Consider the following 24,249-nt stretch of genomic DNA (forward strand, 5'->3'; position numbering starts at 1 on the left):
AGCCAATAAAAGCTTACACATAATATGTTATCTCACTAGTAATAGTAATAAATTGTTCTTGAGCATTTACTGAATGTCAAATACCATGCTGACTTTTATAGGCATTATTTCATTTAATTAATCCTCCCAACAACCTTGACAGTAGTACTAATTAGTTTTTCCATTTTACAGATAAGGAAACTGAGGCCCAGAGAGATTAAACCTGTCCAGGGTCACAATGTTAACAACATAGCCAGAATTCAAGCCCAGGTTGCTGGACTCCAAAACCATGTCTTTCCACCTTACCATGCTGCCCATTGTAGATAACTTGAGTGGAAACTTAAATTCTTACAAGCGCTTGAGAACCAGAGGTTGAGCCAAAGGCTGCTGAGCATTTACACGGACCCAAAGGAGAGATCCAACCACAGGCCAGGCACTGTGCTAGGGGCCCGGAATACAGCTATAAACAAAACAGAGAATCTCTGCCCTTATGAACCTTCTAATCTGCAGATAAGAAACTGCACATAATTTCAACTACGAGGGTCAGGAATCAGTTGCACAGAATGCTATGGGAGCTTGTGGCTGAGGAACCTATTCTAGTAGGTGGTAATAGTTGAGGCAGAGATAAATAGAGTCAAGAGATCTTTTGAAGATGGAAGTCATAGCACTTGGTAGTTGATTAAATGTATGGAGTAACAGGGGACATTCAGGGAAAGAGTCAAATTACTTGCTGTCTTGTCTAATGAGGCAAACCTAGGCTCCCTATTCATCTCTGAGTCAGCCTTAATGTCACTAAGTGTTTCTTGATTCCATGCCCTTCGACCCACCCCAACGCGAAGTCCTCATCACTTCCTTTTTATTAACTCCCCATTTCTTCTTATAATGTAAATCTGATCAAATCATTTTCCCACTTAAAATATTATTGGATTGCACCATCCATTAGAGTAGCCACTAGCCACAGGTGGTTAGTCTGAATTGGGAGGTGTTGTTAAGTCTGAATACACACAGGATTATGGAAAGTTAATACTCCCCCCAAATGCAGAATATTTTATTTTTTAAAAGATTTTATTTATTTACTTGTTCATTCATTCATTCATTCATTCATGAGAGACATAGAAAGAGAAGCAGATCATAGGCAGAGGGAGAAGCAGGCTCCCTGCGGGGAGCCCGATACGGGACTCAATCTCAGGGCCCCGGGATCACAACCTTAGTCAAAAGCAGATGCTCAACCATGGAGCCACTCAGGTGCCTCCAGAATATTTTATTAATAGCTCTTAAATTGATTACAGGTTGAAATAATATTTCTGGACATTTTATTAAATAAAATATATTCTTAAAATCAATCCATCTATTTCTATGTATTTATTTATTTAAAGATTTATTTATTCATGAGAGAGAGAGAGAGAGAGGCAGAGACACAGGCAGAGGAAGAAAAGAAGCAGGCTCCATGCAGGGAGCCCGATGTGGGACTTGATCCCGGGTCTCAGGTCCCCGGGATCAGGCCCTGGGCTGAAGGCAGTGCTAAACCGCTGAGCCACCCGGCTGTCCTCTTTTAATTTTTTTTAATGTGGCTCCTAGAAAATTTAAAATTATGTGTGTGACTTGCCTTTTATTTCTACTGGTTAGTCCTAGAGTATCCCACTGTTGTAAAGATAAAGTCCAAGCTCTTTACATGGTATACAAAGTTCTTTGGGGTTCAGTCTAATTTTTTGCTACTCTACTATACATAGAATATAGTATGTATAATAGAGTACATACTATACACCAAATCACTTGATTTTCCCACATTCTCTCTCATACCCTCTGCATGGTATCCTTCCAGTCATTGCTAATTTAGTATTTTATTACTATTTACTAGCAAATAGTAATAAAATATTTTTAAATTAAAAAAGTTAGCACCTTACCTCCTCCAAGAATATTGTACTCATTTCTCTAAGCAGCATAGAGTTTTCTCCTCCATGCCATCCAGTGTCATGTTATCATCATATATACGTCTTTTTTTTTTTTCGCTCCTGTCTCCAGTATAGAGTATTTAAGGCCGCAGCACAATGCCTACGCTGTGGAAGATGTTTAATAAATGTCTGCTAAATAAATGAATCTACCTAGACAATCATTGAAGGAAAGATCAAATGTTTATAGAATTCAGTAAATGCACCAATAATAAAATATTAACCCCAGTGGGTCAATATAATGTAATGCACTTAAGATCATACTGTGTTTATACAAAATCAAAGTTAAATGTTGAATTATTTTCAGGGGCACCTGGCTGCCTCAGTCGGAAGAGTACATGACTCTCGATCTTGGGGTCATGAGTTTGAGCCCCATGTTAGGTGTAGAGATCTCTTAAATAAAAACTTAAAAAAAAATTATTTCATACTCACAGATTTTCCTTCAGCCCAAATGACTGCTCCAACTCCAGTTTTATGATCCTCTGAAAGATAAACGTCATTTAACTCAGTAAAGGTCAATAATTTATTAGTTTAAGAAACATGTTTCCCCAAATAATACACATTACTGAAACATAATTCATAATATAGCAGCAATCCTTGACATCTTTGCTGATTATAAAAATACTTTTTTATTACTAAATACATTTATTTAATAAAAGTTTACCACTAAAATATTCTTCAGTACGGAATATGAGAACTAGATACTGAATAACTGGACAGTGTCGCAATCAACCCAGTCGAACATGATCTGTGTACAGAGCCCACAGTCAGATCAGTTCAAAGTGTACCCAGAACTGAGTGTAATTTTATAGACTCTCCACCAAATCAGTTTCTAAAAGACTATTTCTCAGAGATGATGATGAAATCGATTTAAAAGGAAATTTCTGAACTAGTGGATTTAATGTCACAACAATTCGCAACACTCCAATCTGTCTTCTATCCTTTTTTTACACGCTAGTTATGGAAAACACATTTCATGGAAATGTTCTTGCTAAGAAGAGTTCAAACTTAGAATACCAACAAAAACAAGTTTTTATGGGCTTTCCTATATATTTGAAAGTCCTTTCCCTGACCTTCAGAGTTTACTTGAAGGGGAAAAGAATGCCGACTTAGTGAATGATGCCCATTTCTAAATCCAAGTGGCAGAGTTATGAACGTAAGATTATAATTTCCCTACAGAGCCAGAACCTCTGTAAAAATAAAGCTGCATTTCTTAAAATCACTGATCGGCAACAGAAAGCTTTAAAAAACCAAATTACAAATTCTGTATATCAAGGACTGACTTTTTCTTCTACTAATACAAAGGTAACTTCCAAATTTCTAAAACAATTATACACTAGTTATGAAAACATAGCACTTACCAAAATCTTAATAAGGGACCAAAGTCGTTAAGGAGGTGCAACTACACAGAGACAGGACCAATCATCTGTGAACTTACTCTAGGGTATTTTCATATTGGTAAGGATTAAATGAAACTCTAGTTTCTTCCTACCACTTCCTAAAAGTTAATCCCCTCATATGATAGCCTTATCCTACCTAGGCATTAAAAACTAGCTTGCCTTACAAATAAGTCCATCTTTATAAGTTACGATAATATAATGAAATTCCCCATCTTCAAGTAAGCTCGAGTTTTCAAAATTGAAAAAGCATCTGCATAATTTAAACACTTTTTACCCATCACCTCATTTTTACCCTAAGGGTAGAGCAGATACTTCCTTTTCTAGATGAGAAAAAAGGCAAAGAAATTAAGTGACTAAAATTAAGCCCTCCAGACGAAACCTACCCCCTTTCTTTGATGGTAAGAATTTCGGAACAAAGACTTCCCTTTATTGAATGCCCAAGGAGACCCCGGTGAGGGAATTCCCCGTATTCATGAGATTTATAGTCCGAGGTGGGAGGGAGACCGGGAGAAGCAAACACACAAGCACCTGTGTCCGTGCTGTGCTAGGACGGAAATGAACACGACGCTGGGGAACGGAGGGTAGGGGAAGGCTTGTTCTAGAGTGGAGATTCATTAAAGAGATTTCGGTGTAAACGAAATTTTGTTCCTGCCAAGACCTTCAGAATATAACACGAGGGGGAAAGAATACAATTATGGCTTTACGCTCATTTCTAGGCAAGTGGCAGCAGTTACAAACTTAAGATTATATTTGCCTGAAAAACCAAAACCTTTAAGTAAAATTATCCTTAATCCATGTATAAACCTGAAACAAAAAATGAGAGACTAAAATAGAAATTCTTCATATTAAGAGTCTATTTTTTCCTACCATTGACACTAAGTATTTTTCATGTGATTTTTTTTTTTTTTTCTAGTCTCAGGAGCCACTTTTTCTGTTTCAGTCTGGGGACAGACGGAAGGAGGGGTAAAATGTGATTTTCCACCAGTATGCAGCTCTACTGCCTAGCTAAGTTTAGTTACACCAGCAGAATATTCTTTACTATGTCTTTTAAAACACGAATAAAATTTAATCCACGTTAGGTGTAGATTTCACACAGCTCCAAGGTTGGATGACAAATGAGGTGATTTCTCAAGAATCTTTTCATTTCTGCAATTTTCACACAAATCGCTCCCCATGATCTGCTCATTCACAAGGTTTTCTCTGTGTACCTTTGAGGGAAAGGTCGACTTATAATTGCTGAGCCAAATTCCTGAGACTCGGATCACTGAAAGTCAGAGAGCTCTTTTAGCCCATGGTTCTGGAACACGGGTGTGGTTATTTAGCTCCTGATTCTGTGGCCACGACAGATTTGTCCGAGTGTGATCCACAGCCCACTTCATCAGAATCACTGGATGCTTGTTAAAAGGAGGCCTCCTGGCCCCCATGGAAATCTCCTAGAGCAACCTCTCCAACGAGTCAGGCAGGGCTCCCAAACCTGCATTTTCCGTGAGCGTCAGCTCGGGTCAAAGGCGTACTGCAAGTTGAGAACCACCAGGTTATGATTTGAGACAGCCAACTTCCGTGGCTACTCCAACCTGCATTCACCACCACTGTTGTGTTTTAGGAGGAAAGCATAATCTTCAGCTTTGGGAAACACTTTGTCTAAGGGAAAACAGGACCCTGTTCAGAAATCACACTTGAATCGGGTAAGATGCAATGCCCTCCTAAACTCTTTTTTTTCCCCTCTAGGGTCTAAAGGAACTGACTACCTCAAAATGTCCTTTAATGACATCTCTGTAGATTCTATTTATCCATCATTCAAAAAGCAATCATCAAGCACCTACTTCTCAGTTACTTTTAGAATTCTGTTGTTAGAAGTTTGGGAATTCATTTTACTCGTGATGTTATTTTTAAATGGTGTCTTCATCTCTAGAGTGAAATAAAGTCGTCAAAGCAAACTGAACAGAGTGAAACTAAAAGTCTGAGTTATTAGGAGCATGCTCTATCAGGGGGATGTCTACCCAGGTGGATTGTTAAAGGAGACACATATATACTGCCTGGCTCTGTGCCTGGCACCTTCTAAGTGCTCAATAAATTGTTATTGTTATAATTTATCACCAATGAAGAATATAGGTCTAGATTTTCTTATCTGAAATCCCTTACGCTTTTCAGATAAGACAGATTTTTTGTTTTTTGACAGCTTGATTATACTTATTTTGTGACCACACCTGACCACATATTTAGTGCAAATATTCATACATTTTATTCCATATGGATGTACTTGATTACAATGTACTGCCTCAGGCCCCTCCCTGGAATGCTGGGTAAGATACAATATATATAACCATATTACCTTTCTAAAATCTGAAAAATTCTGGACTCCTTTTCATCTGGCTCCAAGAATTTTGGATAAGGGATTGTGGACCGTTTACCTTTGGATATAAAAAAGATTTCCTTTATCCATTCAGCACATTGCGCTTAGCACTAAGGGAAAAATGATGACGAGCACATGGTTCTCCTCCCTGGATGAGCTGACAGTGGAGTGGAGTGCATGACCCAGAGTTGCATCCTATTCAAGATTTGGGCTCCAGGCAAAAATAAAATAAAATAAAATAAAAAATAAAAAATAAAAAATAAAAAAAAGTCATACACAATCAAAAAATTAACCTTGAAAAATATTTTAAGTTACCCATCACGTGCAGAAGCACATCTTTATGCACAAAACTCTGCACAGAAAGAGTGGATAACTTTAGAATTAGAGTATCTTCTAAAGAATGTAGATGCAAATTTGTATCTATACATTACTGCATCTTTAAACACTGGAATCATACATGGTAGGATGGGATATTCTCCTAGGAGAAGCAGGATGTACTGAGATAAGTAAAAGAACAGCACATTCCTATCTCCCAGTTTACCATTACTCTGGAATCAGCTGAATTCTAATTAGCAAAGGGGAATTAGTGATGTACAGCTATGGCAGCTGTTCCCATCGATGTTTCTGTCTTTCCAGAATGGATTACAGAAGAGTTCTTTATAAAGCTGGTTTTGGCTAAGATGCTAATGCAGAGCCCATGATACAACAACTTAATTATATTAAATCAGACTTTTACACAACATTTGTTTGGAGCTATATGATTTGTGCCTGTAGAAGAACCAAGTTCTTTAATAAAGAATTGAGTGATTATTAACCCTGCTGAACATCAGAATCCTTTGCAGAACCTTAAAAATTCATAAGCTTAGGCCACATCCTTACAGACTTGGTTCAGTAGGTCTGGGTTGGAATTTACGCATTTGTACTTTTAATGAAAGTTTTGATGGCGACTCTGACATGCTGTCAGTTGAGAATTTCTACTCTACTCAAAGTACTTTGTGGTCTTTAGAATTAGAATATACTGCAAACCAGTGGCATTTGTATGGACCTCTTCTTAAGATTTTCTTTTTTTTTTTTTAAGATTTTTCTTTCTTCCCTTCTTTCTTGGGATAAGCTCAAAAAAATAAATGAATGAATGAATGAATGAATAAATAAATAAATAAAATCCTCCATTCACCAAATCTTATTCTACTGTTCCTCCTGCCTATATTTTCCCCCCTTTATTTCAAAGTTGCATTTAAAAAAGTGATCAGATCATGATTCTACTTTGAAAAATCTTATGTCTGGCAAGATGTGAAAATATTGTTCTATAATTGGCAATATAGATCTTTTATCTATCTTTCATCACAATAAAGAAAATTCCCAATAAAGAAAATCCCCAAGTGACATTTTCCTTTTTTCATATATACACTCATGTACAACTTAAAGTAAAAACATTTGATTTCTTAACTTGCTGATTAAAGATATACCAGCAATTGGAAGAAGTTGTCAATATTCCTTTACTTTAATTCTGTTATTTTTGAGTTCACATTTTTATTGTAAAGATTTTCAAAGTTTTATTAAATACTGAATACACACAAAATATTGAAGAGTTAACTAAAAATGAATAATTTTGGTCTCTCTCCTTTCTCTTTTTTGTCCCATCTCTAGTAGAGGGCTCCATGAACAAGATGACAAAGGCAGGAAGCAGGAGGGTCTAGATAATCAGTTCCTGATTTACAAATGTAGCACTGAATATAAGGCCACAGGAATCCTAAACCTTCTCTAAGAGTTGTCTATTCAAGGGTGTCACTTGCTTCTATACATATAATGACCAGCAAAACTTTAGTATCTAAGAGTAAATGAACTCTATGATAGAGGAGATGAAAACCGTTTTACTTCTGAGACAAATACAACCCAGTCAGCCCCAATTTATGCACTAAGCAAATAACTCACCAGTTCGATATGCCAATAACCTGGCCTGAACCATGCAGTGCCTTGCAATTTCTTGTGGCAAACTTTGATTGTGAGTTTCATTAATCTGTTCGGTATTACCACAATAAAATCCGTAGTGCTTAAAGTTGGGCACACTGGAAGCTACTGTGGCCAAGAGTAGGATAAGGTCTTTCATGTTTTGCCTCAGATTGCTAAAGTATGGATTTTCACATAGGTTCTCCAAACCTATCGTCATCAGTATTTGCTTATGCATTTCTTCATTTGAAACCAAAAATAACATTTCATATTCTTTTATTCTTTCTTGTTTACATTCAGAATAAAAGTCAACGTTAGCATCCGGCAATGTTTTTGCAATTTTTTGAATAAAGTCACATTTGTAAGAGGTTTCCTCTACAAACTGCACCATATAACACACCAAAGGCTGAAGTAAGACACACACATGGGCCCGACTGTTTGACTTCAATCTTTCCACCGCTTTGGCATCTAACTTTGCATCTTCAGAACTAGAAGCCTCAGTAAGCAAACTTATTTCTGGATCAGCTGGCCAGTATGAAATTCGGTTAACTCCAGCTGAAATACAAAATATGAAAGGTAGTTATCAGACATATGTTGAAATTAAGAGTTTTCTTAATAAACCCACCATATCATTGTGGTAGACCCAGAGGTCCCAATATGATAAATGTCTATCATGAAGTCATCTATAACGTCTTGGCAAAATCTGGCCCACAGGTCAAATTTGTCCCATTGCCTGTTTTTGTACAGTGTGCAGGTTAAGAATGGATTTTATAGTTTTAAGTAGCTGGAAAAATTAAAAGAATACTATTTTGTGATACATGAAGATTTTATGAAATTCAAACTTCAGTGTCATTTATATAAATAACATTTTATTGGAACACAGAGTCACTCATTCATTGCCATAGTCTCTGGTTGCCTTTGTACTACAATGGAGCAGCAGACTGGTACAGACACCATAGGGCCTGCAAAGCCTAAAATATTTGCTATCTGGCCCTGTATGGGAAAAGATGGCTGACCCCTAACACAGCTCATGGAAGTTATTTGTGGAATCCCTGGCTTTACTAAGTGTGGTCCTGAAGCCTAGTTCCAGGACTATATAACCAGAGTCCTGTAAGTAATCAAATGGCTGCTTCTAGAAATATTGTAGCTGACAACTGGTAGTGTCTAGAGTCTTGTATTTGAAATAAACAATTCATCCATACATTAAAAATGTAAATACACTCTAAAATCTTCCTCTGGGAAGCTATTCTTAAAAAAAAAAAAAAAAAAAAAGAATCACACATGCATATATCTAATGCAGCACTGTTTAAAATAACAAAAATAGAGGGGCATCTGGGTAGCTCAGTCAGTTAAGTGTCTGCCTTTGGCTCAGGTCATGATCTCAGGGTTTTGGGATTGAGGGCCCCCCCACCCAACCTCGTTGGGCTCTTTGCTCAGCGGGGAATCTGCTTCTCCCTCTCCTTTTGCTACTCCCCTAGCTCATACTCTCCCTCTCTCTCTCTCTCTCTCTCTCTTTCTCTCTCTCTCAAGTAAATAATTAAAACAGTAAAAACAGAAAAAACCTAAATGGCCAAAACAATGTGAGGGCAGCAATGTATGTGTGTTTGGTGGGGGGAAGGGGAACAATATTATTTTTTTTAAGCCCACAAAATTAAAGACAAAACAATAAACTAGAATTTTCAATTAATGTGACAGGTTAGTAATCTTTAATATACAGAGAAGATTTTAATTCATTAACAGCACATATGAATTGACAAGAACAGTAAGGCCTCAAGACCAACAAAATGATATGATCAGACAATTTATAAAACAAAACTAGATAACAAACAGATGAAAAATATTTTGTATTCGAGAGGGAACAACAAGATGCCTTATACAGGGTTAAGCACCAAATGTTCATCAGTTAATTAGTATTTTACAAAGAGACCCCTTTGTTAGTATCTCATGCAATTTCAGCTAGGAAAGATTCTTATGATTGTGCCCAGAAGTGAAGAGACAGATGGCCCACAGGTGTCCTGCATTCAAAGTAACAGAGGAAATAAAAGTCTTAGCTGAACAAGCACACATTTCTATCTACTCCCTGCTCCCCCTGACTCTTATTGTCGCTTGCATTATAAATCAATTTTGAAGGCCTCGGAGCTGACATCAGAATGTTTCCTCTGGCTACATTTCACCTTGCTTCCTTCTGTTGGGGTTCTCATAATCCATTTCCTACTCAGTAGCGATAGTCAATCTATCATCTAAGCATCTTGCTTGCTTCTAGCAATCCTGATTTAAGGAGAAGAGGGGATGGCTAGCTAGGCTTTGAACAAATGTTCATGTACCAGTGGCAAATGCTACAGCAGGGACTTTCAAATTTTCAGACCTTGCTACACTCTCAAAAATTAACGAAAGCCTCACAGAGCTCTGCCTATGTAGATTATATACCTACTGATACGTACTGTATTAGAAACTTAAAACAAATTTCAAAAAAATTCAATTCATTAAAAATAACAAGAGAACCTACTACACATTAATATAAATGACACAGTTTAATAAAAAAATAACTATTTTCCAAAACAGTAATGAAAACTAGTTGAGAAGAATGGCATTGTTTTAAATGTTTACAAATCTCTTTATTATCTGGCTTAATAGAAGACAGCTGGATTCTTGAATCTGCTCCTGCTTTCAATCTGTTGTGATAGGTTGTTTCCACTGAAGTATATGGAAAGCATCCAGCCTCATACATATGTCTGGTTGAAAAAAAGAGTACTTTAACAGACATTTCAAATAACTGAATATTCTTGACACTACATAAAAATTTGACAAGGGCTAATTTCTTAAAAGTTAGTTACAATGTGGAATCTGAAATATATCAACAAACTTTTTTACAATTATGTTAAACTCCATTGGCTTATTGTGCACTTAGAATGGCTCACTCATGCATGATGTTGTAGCATCATATGTTGGTCTTCTGGAAAATACTGGTTTACTGATTTTACAATATTAAAAAAGTCCTATTCATTAGTATCACCATTATTAATATCACATCATTAGAGTCTTTTAAGTGTTGGGAAAGTGTAAGCTCATGATGGTGGATGTGACTTTTCCAAAATTCTAATTTTCATCTGAAGACTCAAATTTTATCACTAGCAACAAATACTGTCAGATTTCCTGGGAGTTACCAGTTCACTTCATTTATTTCTGAGAGTATCTGTCAATTGGCCAAGTCTAAAAAACTATATAGTTTGTGTGTTGACAGTGTTCCATGAAGAAAAAGTGAGTAATTCAGTTCATAACATAAGCATAAAGACTAAGAAAGAGAAGCCATTTCAGGCCCCCAGCCACGTTCTATGACCTACACCTTCCTTACTGCCTCTACTTGCCCTAGCACACGTCTTGCAGAACCTTCCAGGAAATGTCAGAATTGCAAAGAAATGCAAAAGGATTTTAAGGGAACAAAGGTAATGCAAAAACTAACGGTGGCTACTAGGCTTGGAAATAGCCCTGTCCTATCAGTCACATAAATCAGTGGTAAAAACTCCCAGTGCTGTTTCAAAAGTTAACAAAGCCCTGCATTCCTTGCCAGAGATAAGGAGCTGAAGACCTCATCCTGTTTATACAAGCTCTAGGGGTATGCCCATAGCCCCTTCCCTTGTCTGACAGGGACATGCAAGGTTACCTCTGCCTCATTACATTAAAATTTCTGCCCAAGGAGGAGCACAATCCTCACTGACATGATATACAATGTAAGTAAACGCATGTTTCCTTAAAACCAATGCACAACCTTATGCCCGCCTTTGTACATGATGACATAACTCCTCTTTCTAAATATTTATCGTAACCCCCAAAAAAGAAATCCGCACCCAGCTCAGGGAGTCATGGATTTGGAAGTTACTCCCCGTGACCTCCTTATTTGCTGCAAGTAAAGTTTTCTTCCTTGTGGAGTGACAACTCCACCTGGTGCAGTTCCTGTCTACAACTCACCAAGGAGCCAACTCAGGAACTCCTGTTAGTTCAGTTCCAATAACTCAAACAACTGCACATGTAGATGGCTTTCCTTAAGGCAACCTTCATACTTAGTTGGGTTTGTAGCAAAAGTGCTCCTATTTTTTCAGACAGAATATTAAAAAGACGTCTACCTAAGGACTGGGATTTAATAAAATTAATAATGTTAACTGTTTCATCAAGGACGTTCTTACATGAAACCCTCTTTTTAAACTCCAAGTTCGTGGCCATGGAGAGTACAAGGACTATCACTGCCTTGATTCATTCTACAGCAACAGTAGTTTTACTCACTATTCTTTTGGTACTATTGGTATAAATGTAGTGTTATTATGAAAACAGTATGACCTTGTGGACCATCAGAAAGCCACAGACCGCACTTTGAGAACCACTGTGCTTTAGCAAGGTTTCCCTTGTAACTGGCCTAATAGGAACTGTAGCATGGGGTTAAACCATGACCCTTCCCCCAAGATCAAATGTATAAGCCTAAAGTAACAGCAATTTCATTTATATATGGGTCCAGCACTAATATAAAAGCATTTCTATTGTAGGTTCTTCCTGATTTTCCACACTTCATTATTTGCTTTGTGAAGTTCAAACGTCTTAAAGACATCAGGCAGTGGTAACTGCACTCCCTTATTTTTCTAATTTTTCTTTCTAATTCTGATTCTCTAATAGGTCAGAGGCTAGTAAGACTACTTTCAGCATAGTCAGCTCAGTACAAAACACAACTATGTTTTATTCATTTTTCTCTCTTGACTCTAGAAGAGATTAATCAACAGTGTTTTGGTCTTGTCACATTCTTTTTCTGTATCAATGCCATCTCAACCCTGTTTCACACCCTGCCTAATATAAGAGTCTGCTCATCAAGCTCTTAACCTCTTATCTTTCCAGGTTCCAATTTGATAACAAAAAATTAAGAAGTAATAATAGTAAGTTTAATCATGTTACAACCTGCTCAAAAAGCTTCGGTGGCTCCATATTATCTGTAATAGGATTTATAGGTCAACTAACACAAGTGATAAATGAATATCCAATCTGTACAATTGGTCGAACAAAAGAAAAAGTCCCTACCATTCTCAAATCTACCTTCTCAATTCATAATGGCAGGGGAAAGACTATAGAACCCAAGAGTATCTGTGCTCTACCTGCCTGAAATACTTGCTGCAGGCCAGGAGGCTCTAGCCACATGACCATTTCTTTTGGAAGTGCCTCCACTGTAGCTCAAGGGCACTGCCTTCACTATGGATCTGATCACTACTCTGAAGACTTTCATGTAAATAAAAATCACCCTTTTTCTAAGTTTAGGAATTCTGTTTTATGAGATAAAGCTCAAAGGCCATACAGTTTTTCAAAGTTCTCCACTGAAGTCCCAACCGATCGTTATCATCCATCTGCCACTATTCTTTCCAAGAGTATTTCTTCATCTCAAACACCAACCCCCAGCAGCTTGCTTCTCAAACTGACGAATCCACACATGCTGGCCCCCTGACCAGGAATGTGTTCTTCGTCCTCTTCATCTGACCCATCAAGATCCAGCTTAAGCCCCAGCCTTTCATTACATGCCAACCTGCATGGATCACTCTGAATTCATAGATCACCTAACAGCCTTTATCACTCGTTCAGTACTAGATGATGTGTTATATTAAATGGTAACACAGATAACCCAAGGAGCAAATTGAGGGAATGGATTAAAAGTATATAAACCTTATTTTCCCCCAGAATCTCTCCAAACCCTTTTTCTGGGGGGTTTTTAAGGACACCTCATTACACAGGCATGATCGACTACATTATTGGCCACTGGTAACTGAACTCAAACTCCTGTCCCACTCTCTTTCCCCAGAGGTCTGAGTGAGTTTAAAAGCTCTAACCCTCTAATGACCTAGTTGGTTCCACTGGCAACCAGGCCCTCATCTATGGGGTTTCCCAAAAGTCACTTCACTAACAAACTCAGGTGTGGCTGAAGGGGGTGTGTTAAGAATAATAAAAGACACCTCTATCACTCTCAACACTCAGGAAATCCCAAGGGTTTTAGTTGCTTTTTTTTTTTTTTTTTGCCAGGACTGGGATGAAGACCAATAAATAATTCATGTTCTAAGTCACAATACCACAGTGCGTATGTAAAAGAGGTCATATGTTTAAAATGGGAAAATGGTCTGCATACTTACCTGGGTACAAAATAGAATCATAAGCATAAAGAGCTTTAGTGAGTAGCCTGGCGTAGCAGAGAAGGATAGTTAAACATTTATAATCTGAGCTTCTCCTTCCGAAGTACGGAGCGGTGACTGGGAGACCACTGCTCAGCCAGGAACTACAGAGCCCAGCGTGGATGTGAACAGAAATGATGCATGGGACTTCCAGGCCAGCGTTTTCAGGAACAGGTAAGCCTTCTCTAGCCTCTGTCTCAGTCTGCCTCTGGATGCAGAGGACTCAAGGCTCTAGAAGATGACAGCAGCAAATATGACAGAAGGTGCCTATGCCCATGAATCAACCACATGGAGATAAACAGCCTGCTGTTCAGCAACACCTACGTTGGACTAGTACATGAGTGATAAAGGTTTAATATGTTGAGCCACTGAAATTTTAGTGTTTGTTATGGCAGCTAGCATCAGTCTATAATACATGAAGGGTTCTCTAAATAGTTAGTGACAGGGCTGAGACCAGAACCCACGTTTTTTTTACTCTTCTCACAATGTATCAGACTGTATTCTGATATACGTATTTATATTTCTAAATGATCTCAGTGGTGTTTAGGCAATTTATCTTGGTTATTCTTAGCTAAATACTATTAATCCCCAACCAAGCCTTATCTACACTTACCATTAACAATCATTTTCAAACAAGCAGAACATGGTTTCCTGGAAAAATAAAGATCACAGTTTTTCAGCCTTGCCCCATGTTTTATGAGAGCAATTTTCCCAGCGTGTAAATCTTCACTAGAACAGTGGAGACCAACAATTTTCGTGTTTTTCACCACCACAAGACCAGTTCTCTTCACCTACATTAAAATACAAAATAATAATGTATTAGTTATAACATTCATTAAAAAAGACACAAGGGGCCCAAAATGGGACTCATTTCCACATCACCAGCCTGAGACCTACTACCTAACTGCAGTTCTGGCCTCTCCTAGGGATATAGCCTCAATCAATCAGAACTGGAATTTCCTAGTCAGCTAGCGAGGATATCCACCTGGAAAACTCCTGCAGTCCCCCAAAGGAAGGAGCCTTACCTGAAACAATCCACTTTTTGCTAGCAACTTCTTTTTCCTGTCCCTCCTACCTTACAAATCTCCTTTTTGCATTGCTTCAGAGCCCCTCTATATTTACTAGATGGGATGCTGCCCAATCCATGAATCATTGAATAAAGCAATTAGATCTTTCAGTTTACTCAGCTGAATTGTGGGTTTTTTTTTTTTAAGATTTTGTTTATTTATTCATGAGAGACATAGAGAGAGAGAGAGAGACAGAGACAGAGACACAGGTAGAGGGAGAAGCAGGCTCCATGCAGGGAGCCTGATGTGGGATTCCATCCTGGGTCTCCAGAATCACACCCCAGCCTGAAGGTGGCGCTAAACCGCTGGGCCACCGGGGCTGCCCTGAATTGTGTTTTTTAACAGATTTGGTGGCAGCATTTGGATCCAAGGAAAAACTCCTGATGGCTCCAGGGACAACAAGAAACACAAGCATGGTACCTGCGAACCCTCTGAGCTCTGTCATTTTTGCCATATCTAAGGGCCATGGGTAAGTTGGTTCTGAGCTCTGCTCACTTTGCACTGAGCCCCTAATCTGATTGACTTTCCAGTCCAAAATTCCCCCATTTAATTGGAACCACCAGCCCTTGATTTAGCCCCCAGATTCCACATTGGGAAATCCTGGTAATTCAGTCTACTGCTCCCCATTGTGTGGAATCCCAGACTACAGTCCCCGTTTGTTGAGGTCTGCTGGTTCAGTCCTTTACCCAGGCCCAGATTCCATGTTGGTAGTGGTGTGCACAAGACCTTCTCTTGGCCTGTGCATCTCTTGATTACTGCTGGTGTGTTAAGGTGAACATGTTTGTCTTATTTTGTGGAAGTAAAGGCTATTGCTAATGGAATCTTGGGAGACCAAAAGCTGCAAATTGGTGGACACGGGTTGAGCACTTAAAAACTGTTAGTGTTTGCCACTTAACTCTAAGAGTCCTGTGTTAGGGTAAGTTAGTCATAGAAGGGGTTATATTGACACTAGGTCACCCACCAACCTCAAGAAAATCTCGATGCAACTAAGTACAAGGTAAAACATCATACAACCCCCAACTCCAACCCAGTAGCATGTCCCTCTTAGGTATTAGTTTGGCTCTGAGAAACTCACTTAGCTTTTTAAGAAAAAAAAAAAAAAAAAGAGGGGAGCCTGGGTGGCTTAGCTGGTTAAGCATTCAACTCTTGGTTTCAGCTCAGGGTCCTGAGATTGAGCCCTTCGTTGGGGTCCATGCTGAGTGTGGAGTCTGCTTGTCCTTCTCCCTCTGCTCCTCCCCCTGCTCTCTCTTTTTAGAATAAATAAATAAAATCTTAAAAAGAGAGCAAGAGAGAGAGAGAGAGAGATCCTTAAGTTCCAAAGCATACCACTTTTTGGTACACTTAACTTATTTTAAGCCTAAAAATTATATCCTGGAAGCTATAAATATCTACAAAATGACAAAATCTTACGAAGTTTTTCTGTGCCCCAAGAAGTTGACTTGGTAACAATCATCAGGTTGGGGGCTCCAAAATATGACCAGACAGAAATGTGGGTTGCACCTCATTTACCACTAGCTACAGCTGGACAGAAAATATGGGTTAAACTCACTTTCTAGCTAGGGTCCTACCAAACTGCTATAAGTCCTCAGATAAATAACAGCCTAGAATGTAATAGACGTTATATGAGGAATGGTCCAATTAGATAAGATCATTCAAAAAGTAAGGGTTCCCAAATCAAACAGAGTGGTATATACCTGTTTTAACCAGTATGCAGAAGCCTCCAAAAAGCTTCAAAATTCCAAAATGCCTTCATTGAAAAATTTGTTGCAAATTGCTTGTGAAAAATTAAAGACACAAGAGGTACATAAAACAGGACTCTAAGACTGAAGTAACTCCTACCTTTACCCTCTATCCTCCTTTAATTGAGTGTTCATCCTAGTTATCCTCCGTCTGAATCTTCTTTCCACTCTGAGAAGACTATAAGACCATAAACAAAACTCCACCAAATTAGAGGCTTTACGGATACGCCCATATACCCTTGAAGGAGGGCTAAGATGCCACTTGACTCCCTTAAATGATGAAGGGAAATTAAAATTAAAATGAATGGAAAACCTTGCCAAATTTTGGTAGAAACAAAGCTACACACTACTTTCCACCTCACTAGGAGTCTGCAGACTAGGAAACCTAGGAAAACCTTTCCAATCCTCTTTGGGAATGTCTTTGAGTCCAAGGAGTTAGTTACTACTGCCAGGAATACTTCCTGTTTGTCTCAGCTGAAAATTGACACGCTATTTAAAAGTTGTTTTTTTTTTTTTTTTTTTTTTAAGTAGCTAGTCCTGTGGTCAGAAGTTGGCCAGATTAAACGCTGATACTCAAAGCCTGATAGTTTTTCTTAGGCATTCTCTTCTAGTCTAAAATAGAAACTATGAACAGAGGACAAGAAAAAAATCTTCTCAAGCTTTTGTCGAAGGATTTACTAAAGTGTTACAAAGACAAACAGCTCTAAATCCAGAACACAGAATCTTTTGATTTCCATCTTAGTTGGAAATATTTTCCCTGATATGAAAAAGCAAATTGAAGATAATGTGGTTGGATGGGTGGACCAACCTATGATGTCATTTAAATTACAATCCAATTCCTAGAGAAATTAAAAGCAACTGTTCTTATGTTACTGGTCTTTGCAAAACCAGAAATGCAGCTATGGGAACATTTCAAAGTCCACCTATTCTTTTTACCAATCCTCAAACCTCCTGTATTTATCTCAAAAGGCTTATAAGTAGTTTTGGAGGAACTTACGTTCTTTCCCTGTACCTTTGAGATGTACATGTTTTATCAGGTCCTCCACAGGAATGCTAATCTAAACCATCCCCAATTCTTAAGACTGAAGAAAAAAAGTGTGTGTGTGGGGGGGGGGCACTTTTTATAAATACAAATTGATACAGAAGATCCCTTGCCCAAAATTTAGTTCACAGCTTTCATAAAACTGCTTGTGTCAAGGACAAATACCAATCTTAAAAGTCTTCTCCACAGATGTTATAGAAAAAGCTTTAGCCATCTGAACAGGTAAGATTAACTTATTCCAACTGTTCTTTTATAAGTCAGTGAGCTTTGCATCTCATGGCTAAAATCTTAAAATGAAAGCTATAAGGCTTCTGTTTGCATCCGTCATGTGTTTATGTGAATCTATGTATATGTGTTGTAGATGTGGTATTTTCTACCTCTGGATAGTATTGCCAAAATTAATTTGTAAAAAAGCTCCATTTAATTGGCTTAAAGAAAATTAAGCACTTAAATGGATTATTCGCAAAATTCTCCACAATATTATAGAAACGATCCCAAATGTATTTCAGGTTCACATGATCTGGAAAAATATTCAGTATTTTTTTTTTAAATATTCAGTATTAAGGCTAATTTAAGCTTGTTGGTCTACTTAAAATAGACATGTCTTTAAAGTTATCAGCACTGAATATAATGCAGTCATACAAATTTTTTCTACGTGGCTTTACTAGTCAAAAAAATTCATGTTCTGTTACAAAATCTGTCAGGTAGAGAAATAACTTGGAATGATGAAATTTAATAAGCAATCTAAACAACTGTTCAAAATAAGTGAACTAAGTAGATGTGAGATAAAAGTTTTTAGGCAAACTTTTAAAATAATTCCCCCCAATTTTTTTGTAACCTGAAACCTTAGAGTTTTGCTAAGTTAAATTAAATGATGGATAGTCACTAAACACAGGTTTATCTACTTTTTGGCTTCCTGTTACAGAGGAACTAAAGATTTTAGGGTTTGTTAGTGAATATGTTTTGTGCCACACTGAAAAATTTACTGAGAAGGCAAATGTTTCTAGAAATTATGAAAAGTATTTATAAATTTGCCAAACCACAGAATGCTAATGTAAAAGAAAATTCACAGTTGTCTACTTCTTTATTTTTATTAGAAATTAAAGTTTTTAAAGGTTGCAAATTCTAATATATTTAATTAAAGCTACTAGCAATAATTTTTAAAATAACCTCCATATGCAAGGAAAGTAGGATATGTGTTTTCAGGAAAAGAAAGCATGAGGAATACATTTTTTTGTTGAGGGAAAAGAAAGTAATTTTGTCCTAAAGTGAGGCTGGTTATTTCAGAATGGGAAAGAGGAAAAACATGGGACAAAATCTGAAGGGATACTAAAGAGGTTACAGAAGATTTGTGGCAAAGGAATAATGTGTGTGATGAAGCTGGCTAAGATTAGAATAAATTAAATTAAGGTTTTTTTTTTAAAAAAAAATGAATGTATTTTATTTTTAAAGATTTATTTATTTATTAATGAGAGACACACACAGAGAGGCAGAGACCCAGGCAGAGGGAGAAGCAGGCTCCATGCAGGGAGCCCAATGCGGGACACGATCCCAGGACCCCGGGGTCACACCCTGAGCCGAAGGCAGATGCTCAACGGGTGAGCTACCCAGGCATAAATGAATGTATTTTAATACCAAAAGTAAGGTGGTACAAAATTAAAGTTTGGTTCTCTCTGTTAAAAGAATAAAGTTTTCTTGGACTATTGGTCTGTTCTTGATAAGAGATTGTAAAAGGTCTTTCTTTACCTTTTAAGTAATCTGCCCATAAAACAAAGATTTTGTGTTTTCTCAAAATGATCTTATGTGTTTCATGTTGTCTTCAACAGGTGTTTGATTACTTAAAAACAAACAAACAAACAGATTCTTCACTATTAAAAGAGCTGGTTTTTTCGTTTGTTTTTTGTTTTACATTGATTTAAGTTTCTGTATCTGCTTTTGAAGTCTTTGTCACTTGGTTAAAATAGATAACTAGGTATTGTTTCACCCTGACCTATGGATCCTATTTGACCAAGTGTTTTAAAAACTTTCTGATAAAAAAAAAAAAAAAAAAAAAAAAAAACCTTCTGATATTTTTGCCAAACCCGGAGACCTCAAAATCAAATTCACTAGGAAGAGAAAGAGCCAATATTGAGGTTACTGCTTTCTCCTAAGATGTCAGTTCAAGAACATTTTTTTCCATCCCTCTTTCCCTCTCTAACCATCCTTCTTCCTAATTCTTACAGCATGAAAGTAGGATTCTTTTGTCCACATTTTGCCTTTCCCTGCCTTGAAAGATTATGAAATCTCAGGCTGTTACAAAGGGGTTAATTAATTTCCAAATGACTGTTGGACTTGCCTTGATGCTGATGATTCTGCAGTTCTGCCCATCACAAACTTCACCCTGATTTCCAAAGCCTCAGTTTCTCCAGAACCCTATCTCTTGTTAACAACCCCAAACCCAGGGAAACGTGCACCCAAGCTCTGCACAGAGAAAGGGACATGAGGCAAGAGTAACCAGAATAAAAACTGCCTGTACAGTCCACAGACCCTTAAATTTTACTGGCTTCCAGGCTGTCACCTTTCCAGCTCTGAGCCACAGACTCAAATAGGAATTACCAGGAGGCATACGTGATTAAAAATTGGCTCCCGTTGGCAGATTCCTACTTCTCTGCTTAGGAGGGAGTATGAATGAGCCAAGATCAGGAACCTCTCCTTAACTCTTTAAAGTATTACCAAATCTGCTGCTTAAAAAAACAGCTGCCCAATAATAATCTTCAGAGCTTCTGACCAAAGTTGTTCTTGGTGAAAATGGTCCTTATTTTTCGGCTGAACGAGGAGGTGTCTGTGCTGCGACCAACACCACTTGCTGCACAGGGATTCACGCTTGTGGGAAAGTTGAAACAAGGGGCAGCCCCAGTGGCGCAGTGGTTTAGCGCCGCCTGCAGCCCAGGGCGTGATCCTGGAGACCCGGGATCGAGTCCCATGTTGGGCTCCCTGCATGGAGCCTGCTTCTCCCTCTGCCTGTGTCTCTGCCTCTCTCTCTCTGTGTCTCTATGAATAAATAAACAAATAAAATATTTTAAAAAAATACCACCAGCATTTAAAAAAGAAAGAAAGAAAGCTGAAACAAGCTACGTGGCTCAAGAAAGTTTAACAAGGTCTTCCTTAATACAAATCAAAACCACAATGAGATCCCACCTCACACCAGTGAGAATGGGGAAAATTAACAAGGCAGGAAACAACAGATGTTGGAGATGATGTGGAGAAGGGGGATCCTCCTGCACTGTTGGTGGGAATGTGACCTGGTGCAGCCACTCTGGAAAACTGTGTGGAGGTTCCTCAAAGAGTTAAAAATAGACCTGCCCTACGACCCAGCAATTGCACTGTTGGGGATCTACCCCAAAGATTCAGATGCAATGAAACGTCGGGACACCTGCACCCCGATGTTTCTATCAGCAATGGCCACAATAGCCAAACTGTGGAAGGAGCCTCGGTGTCCATCGAAAGATGATGGATAAAGAAGATGTGGTTTATGTATACAATGGAATATTACTCAGCAATTAGAAACGACAAATACCCACCATTTGCTTCAACGTGGATGGAACTGGAGGGTATTATGCTGAGTGAAATAAGTCAATCGGAGAAGGACAAACAGTGTATGTTCTCATTCATTTGGGGAATATAAATAATAGTGAAAGGGAATATAAAGGAAGGGAAAAGAAATGTTGGGAAATATCAGGAAGGGAGACAGAACATAAAGACTCCTCTAACTCGGGGAAACGAACTAGGGGTGGTGGAAGGGGAGGAGGGTGGGTGTTGGAGGGGAATGGGTGACGGGCACTGAGGTGGACACTTGACAGGATGAGCACTGGGTGTTTTTCTGTATGTTGGTAAATTGAACACCAATAAAAATTAATTTAAAAAAAATAAAATAAAAAACAAAACAAAACAAAAAAAACAAGGTCTTCCTTTAACTTATTTAATTTTGACTGGTTTGGGTGTTGGGGAACACAGTTCCAAATGCACTCCAGGTATTGGGGGTTACCCTGCTTATAATAATCATAGTAGTCTTCCCACATGCTGTATTCTCTCAAATACAGCTTTAAGTGTATGTTTGCAGCCACTAACCACCAAACGAGTCATCTTCCTAAGACTGGAACATCAGAAAAAGGAATGAAGAGAATGACTGACTTGAAAAATGTGCACCTGAAGTCATGCAGTCTGTGAATACCACAAAGATTAAGCAAAACAACCACCGGAAACAAAAACAAAACTCATGACCTGTGAAAACCACCACAGAGGATCAGCAAAAACCATAAGAACTTCAGAGCAACAGCTGAGGATGACGCTAATGCCTTGTTTTGATCACCTCTCTCAGGGAGAGGCCTCAAATGGAATCACTCGGGCTAAGCCCACATCATCAGACTGAGACTTAATGCCTAACCCAATTGAGGTTTTTGCCTTTCCCTGGAATAAAAGCTTAACCAGTGAGAAGTGTAGTTTCCTAGTCAGCTAGTGAGGAAATCCACCTAGTAAATTCTTGCAATCCCCCAAAGGAAGGGGACCTTGCCTGAAACAACCCACTTTTGGCTAGCAACTTCCTTTTCCCGCCTTCTGCCTGCAGAAGTCTCTCCTTCCTGCAGAGCTTCAGAGCCCCTCTCCATGTAGTAGATGGGAGGTCGCCCAATTCATGAATCATTGAACAAAGCAATTGGATCTTTACATTTATGCAGTTGAACTTTGTTTTCTAACTTATCTAATGATTGTATCACAGATTATACTTGATTTATTACTAAAATCAAAGTTTTATTTAGTTCTTTATCTGAACATGTTTTGAACAAAAGCACATTTCTCATTAGGTCCAAAAACTTTTCTGAAAGTTTTATTTTGGCTTTATACCAAAAATTTTCTAAATCTAGGCTTTCTTAACCAAACAAAGCATTTAATTACCCATTAATTTGTCCAACTGAAAAATAAATACACTTTAATCTAGAGAAGGGCAAGAACCAAGTTGATTTGACTTGTTTCTACAGCATCCAGTCTATAAACATTTAATATTAAGCTTCTATGTGGTAATAAGGAAAAATGTAGAAAACCTTGTGGTTTTACACATGGATAAGTGAAGCCCAAAGAGATTATGTGACTTTCTAAAAGACTCACAGATGGAAAAAGGCAGAACTAAAGCAGAGGTCATCTTAAATTTTAAAATATTTTAAATATTGACTAAATAAAGATAATCTCAAATTTTTCCTAAAAACTCACTCTACCAATTTTTTGCATGATGGCGGTCTAGACTAATGTGGTTAGGTCCCACCTCCTACAAATATATAGGCTATATGCAATTTTAAAAAAAGTTTCAAACGCATAGTTAAGCTCAAAAGAAAGGAAGGCACATGCTCAGGTATTAAAAACAAAGAGAGAACTCAAAGCCAGAGCAGTAAGCCTGAGCCACCTCAACAGTATCCCACCCACAGGCAGGGGATTGGGCTGACTCTGCTTCCAAGCCCTGGAGACTGGGGAATGGGCTGGGATTCTAAAGACGTGCTGCTTTAAACCTAGTGTCCTAACTTACATGGATACTAATAGAAAAAGTTGGTGTGACAATATTAATATCAGATAAAATGGACGAAGTTAAAAATCAGTTCAATGTAAGGCACAAAATAGTCTATGCCATCTTCACAGGAAAGGATTCTGAACTAAGGAATGTAAACCTGATCTTTGGGTTTGGGACTAGTTGTCACAGTATGCGGGGGAACTTGGGCTGAGATTAGGGTACTTGTTATTCCCTACTTCCTTTCAAAGGGATTTTATTCTACAGTCATCCCCAAGAGGGCACATTTTGAAGATCAGACCAGAGCTTTATTAACTAAAACAGTCAAGTTTCAGTTTCAGTTATAAGTGTTTGCAGTTATGGAGAATATTTTGTGAAATGCCTAGGAAGAAAGAACAGAGAAAATTTTATAGAATTCCCTTTCTGAGTTACCATTTCCTAAACTATAAGGACATTTAAAAGGAATACAAAAATCTTTCACTTATAAAATATACTTCCAAAAATAAATCTAAAACATGAAAGATCTATATTGGCTTTTAGAATAAGATTTAAATTACTGTGAATTTATGAACCCTTTCCCCTTCCCATTCCAAATTACTTAAGAGTGTTATGTTCCCCAAATCCAAAGTATATGCTACTATCTACTTCTGAATAGTTCCAGTGAGTTTTTCTTTTTAAGGTATAACTTCGGATAAGAACTGATAAGACCTTATCAAGAGATCTCAGCACGCTAGAGTTCATTTTATTAAAATGAACCAATTGTGGGATGTGTGGCTGGCTCATCTGATGGAGCATGCAACTCTTGATCTTGGAGCCATGGGTTCAACCCCATGTTAGGTGTAGATGTTAACTTAAAAAAAAAAAAAAAAAAAAAAAAAAAAAAACCTTTAAAAAATAAAATAAAATAAAATGAAATGAAACGAACCAATTGTGACAAATGGAAAAGGCTGCAATTGAATGATTTTAGCTTTAGATTTTCTCAGTAGTTAAGCAGACAGAAATAAAGCCAGAAACCTGGACCAGAAAGGACTTTTAAGAAAACTATTCCATAG

The 24,249-nt window shown here is 37.9% G+C and overlaps 1 protein-coding gene and 1 long non-coding RNA gene across 3 annotated transcripts in view; both read right to left on the minus strand.

The window, feature by feature from the left end:
• The window catches only part of CDADC1 (cytidine and dCMP deaminase domain containing 1), a 47,210-nt gene that overhangs the window by 12,797 nt on the left and 10,164 nt on the right, over nt 1-24,249 (minus strand). For both annotated transcript variants that reach the window (XM_026017201.2, XM_072760549.1), the window contains exons 4-6: nt 14,433-14,610; nt 7,614-8,183; nt 2,361-2,410 (exon numbers count right to left, since the gene is read on the minus strand). In XM_026017201.2, coding sequence (XP_025872986.1) covers nt 2,361-2,410; nt 7,614-8,183; nt 14,433-14,610 — 798 coding nt within the window. The remainder of the gene's footprint in view (nt 1-2,360; nt 2,411-7,613; nt 8,184-14,432; nt 14,611-24,249) is intronic.
• Nucleotides 9,305-14,050, minus strand: LOC112933886 (uncharacterized). The gene is made up of 2 exons (XR_003237762.2): nt 13,781-14,050; nt 9,305-10,360 (listed from the first exon to the last, which is right to left on the minus strand). It is a non-coding gene; the product is annotated as an uncharacterized lncRNA (long non-coding RNA).

Source organism: Vulpes vulpes, chromosome 6, assembly GCF_048418805.1.
Source record: "Vulpes vulpes isolate BD-2025 chromosome 6, VulVul3, whole genome shotgun sequence".
NCBI lineage: Eukaryota > Metazoa > Chordata > Mammalia > Carnivora > Canidae > Vulpes > Vulpes vulpes.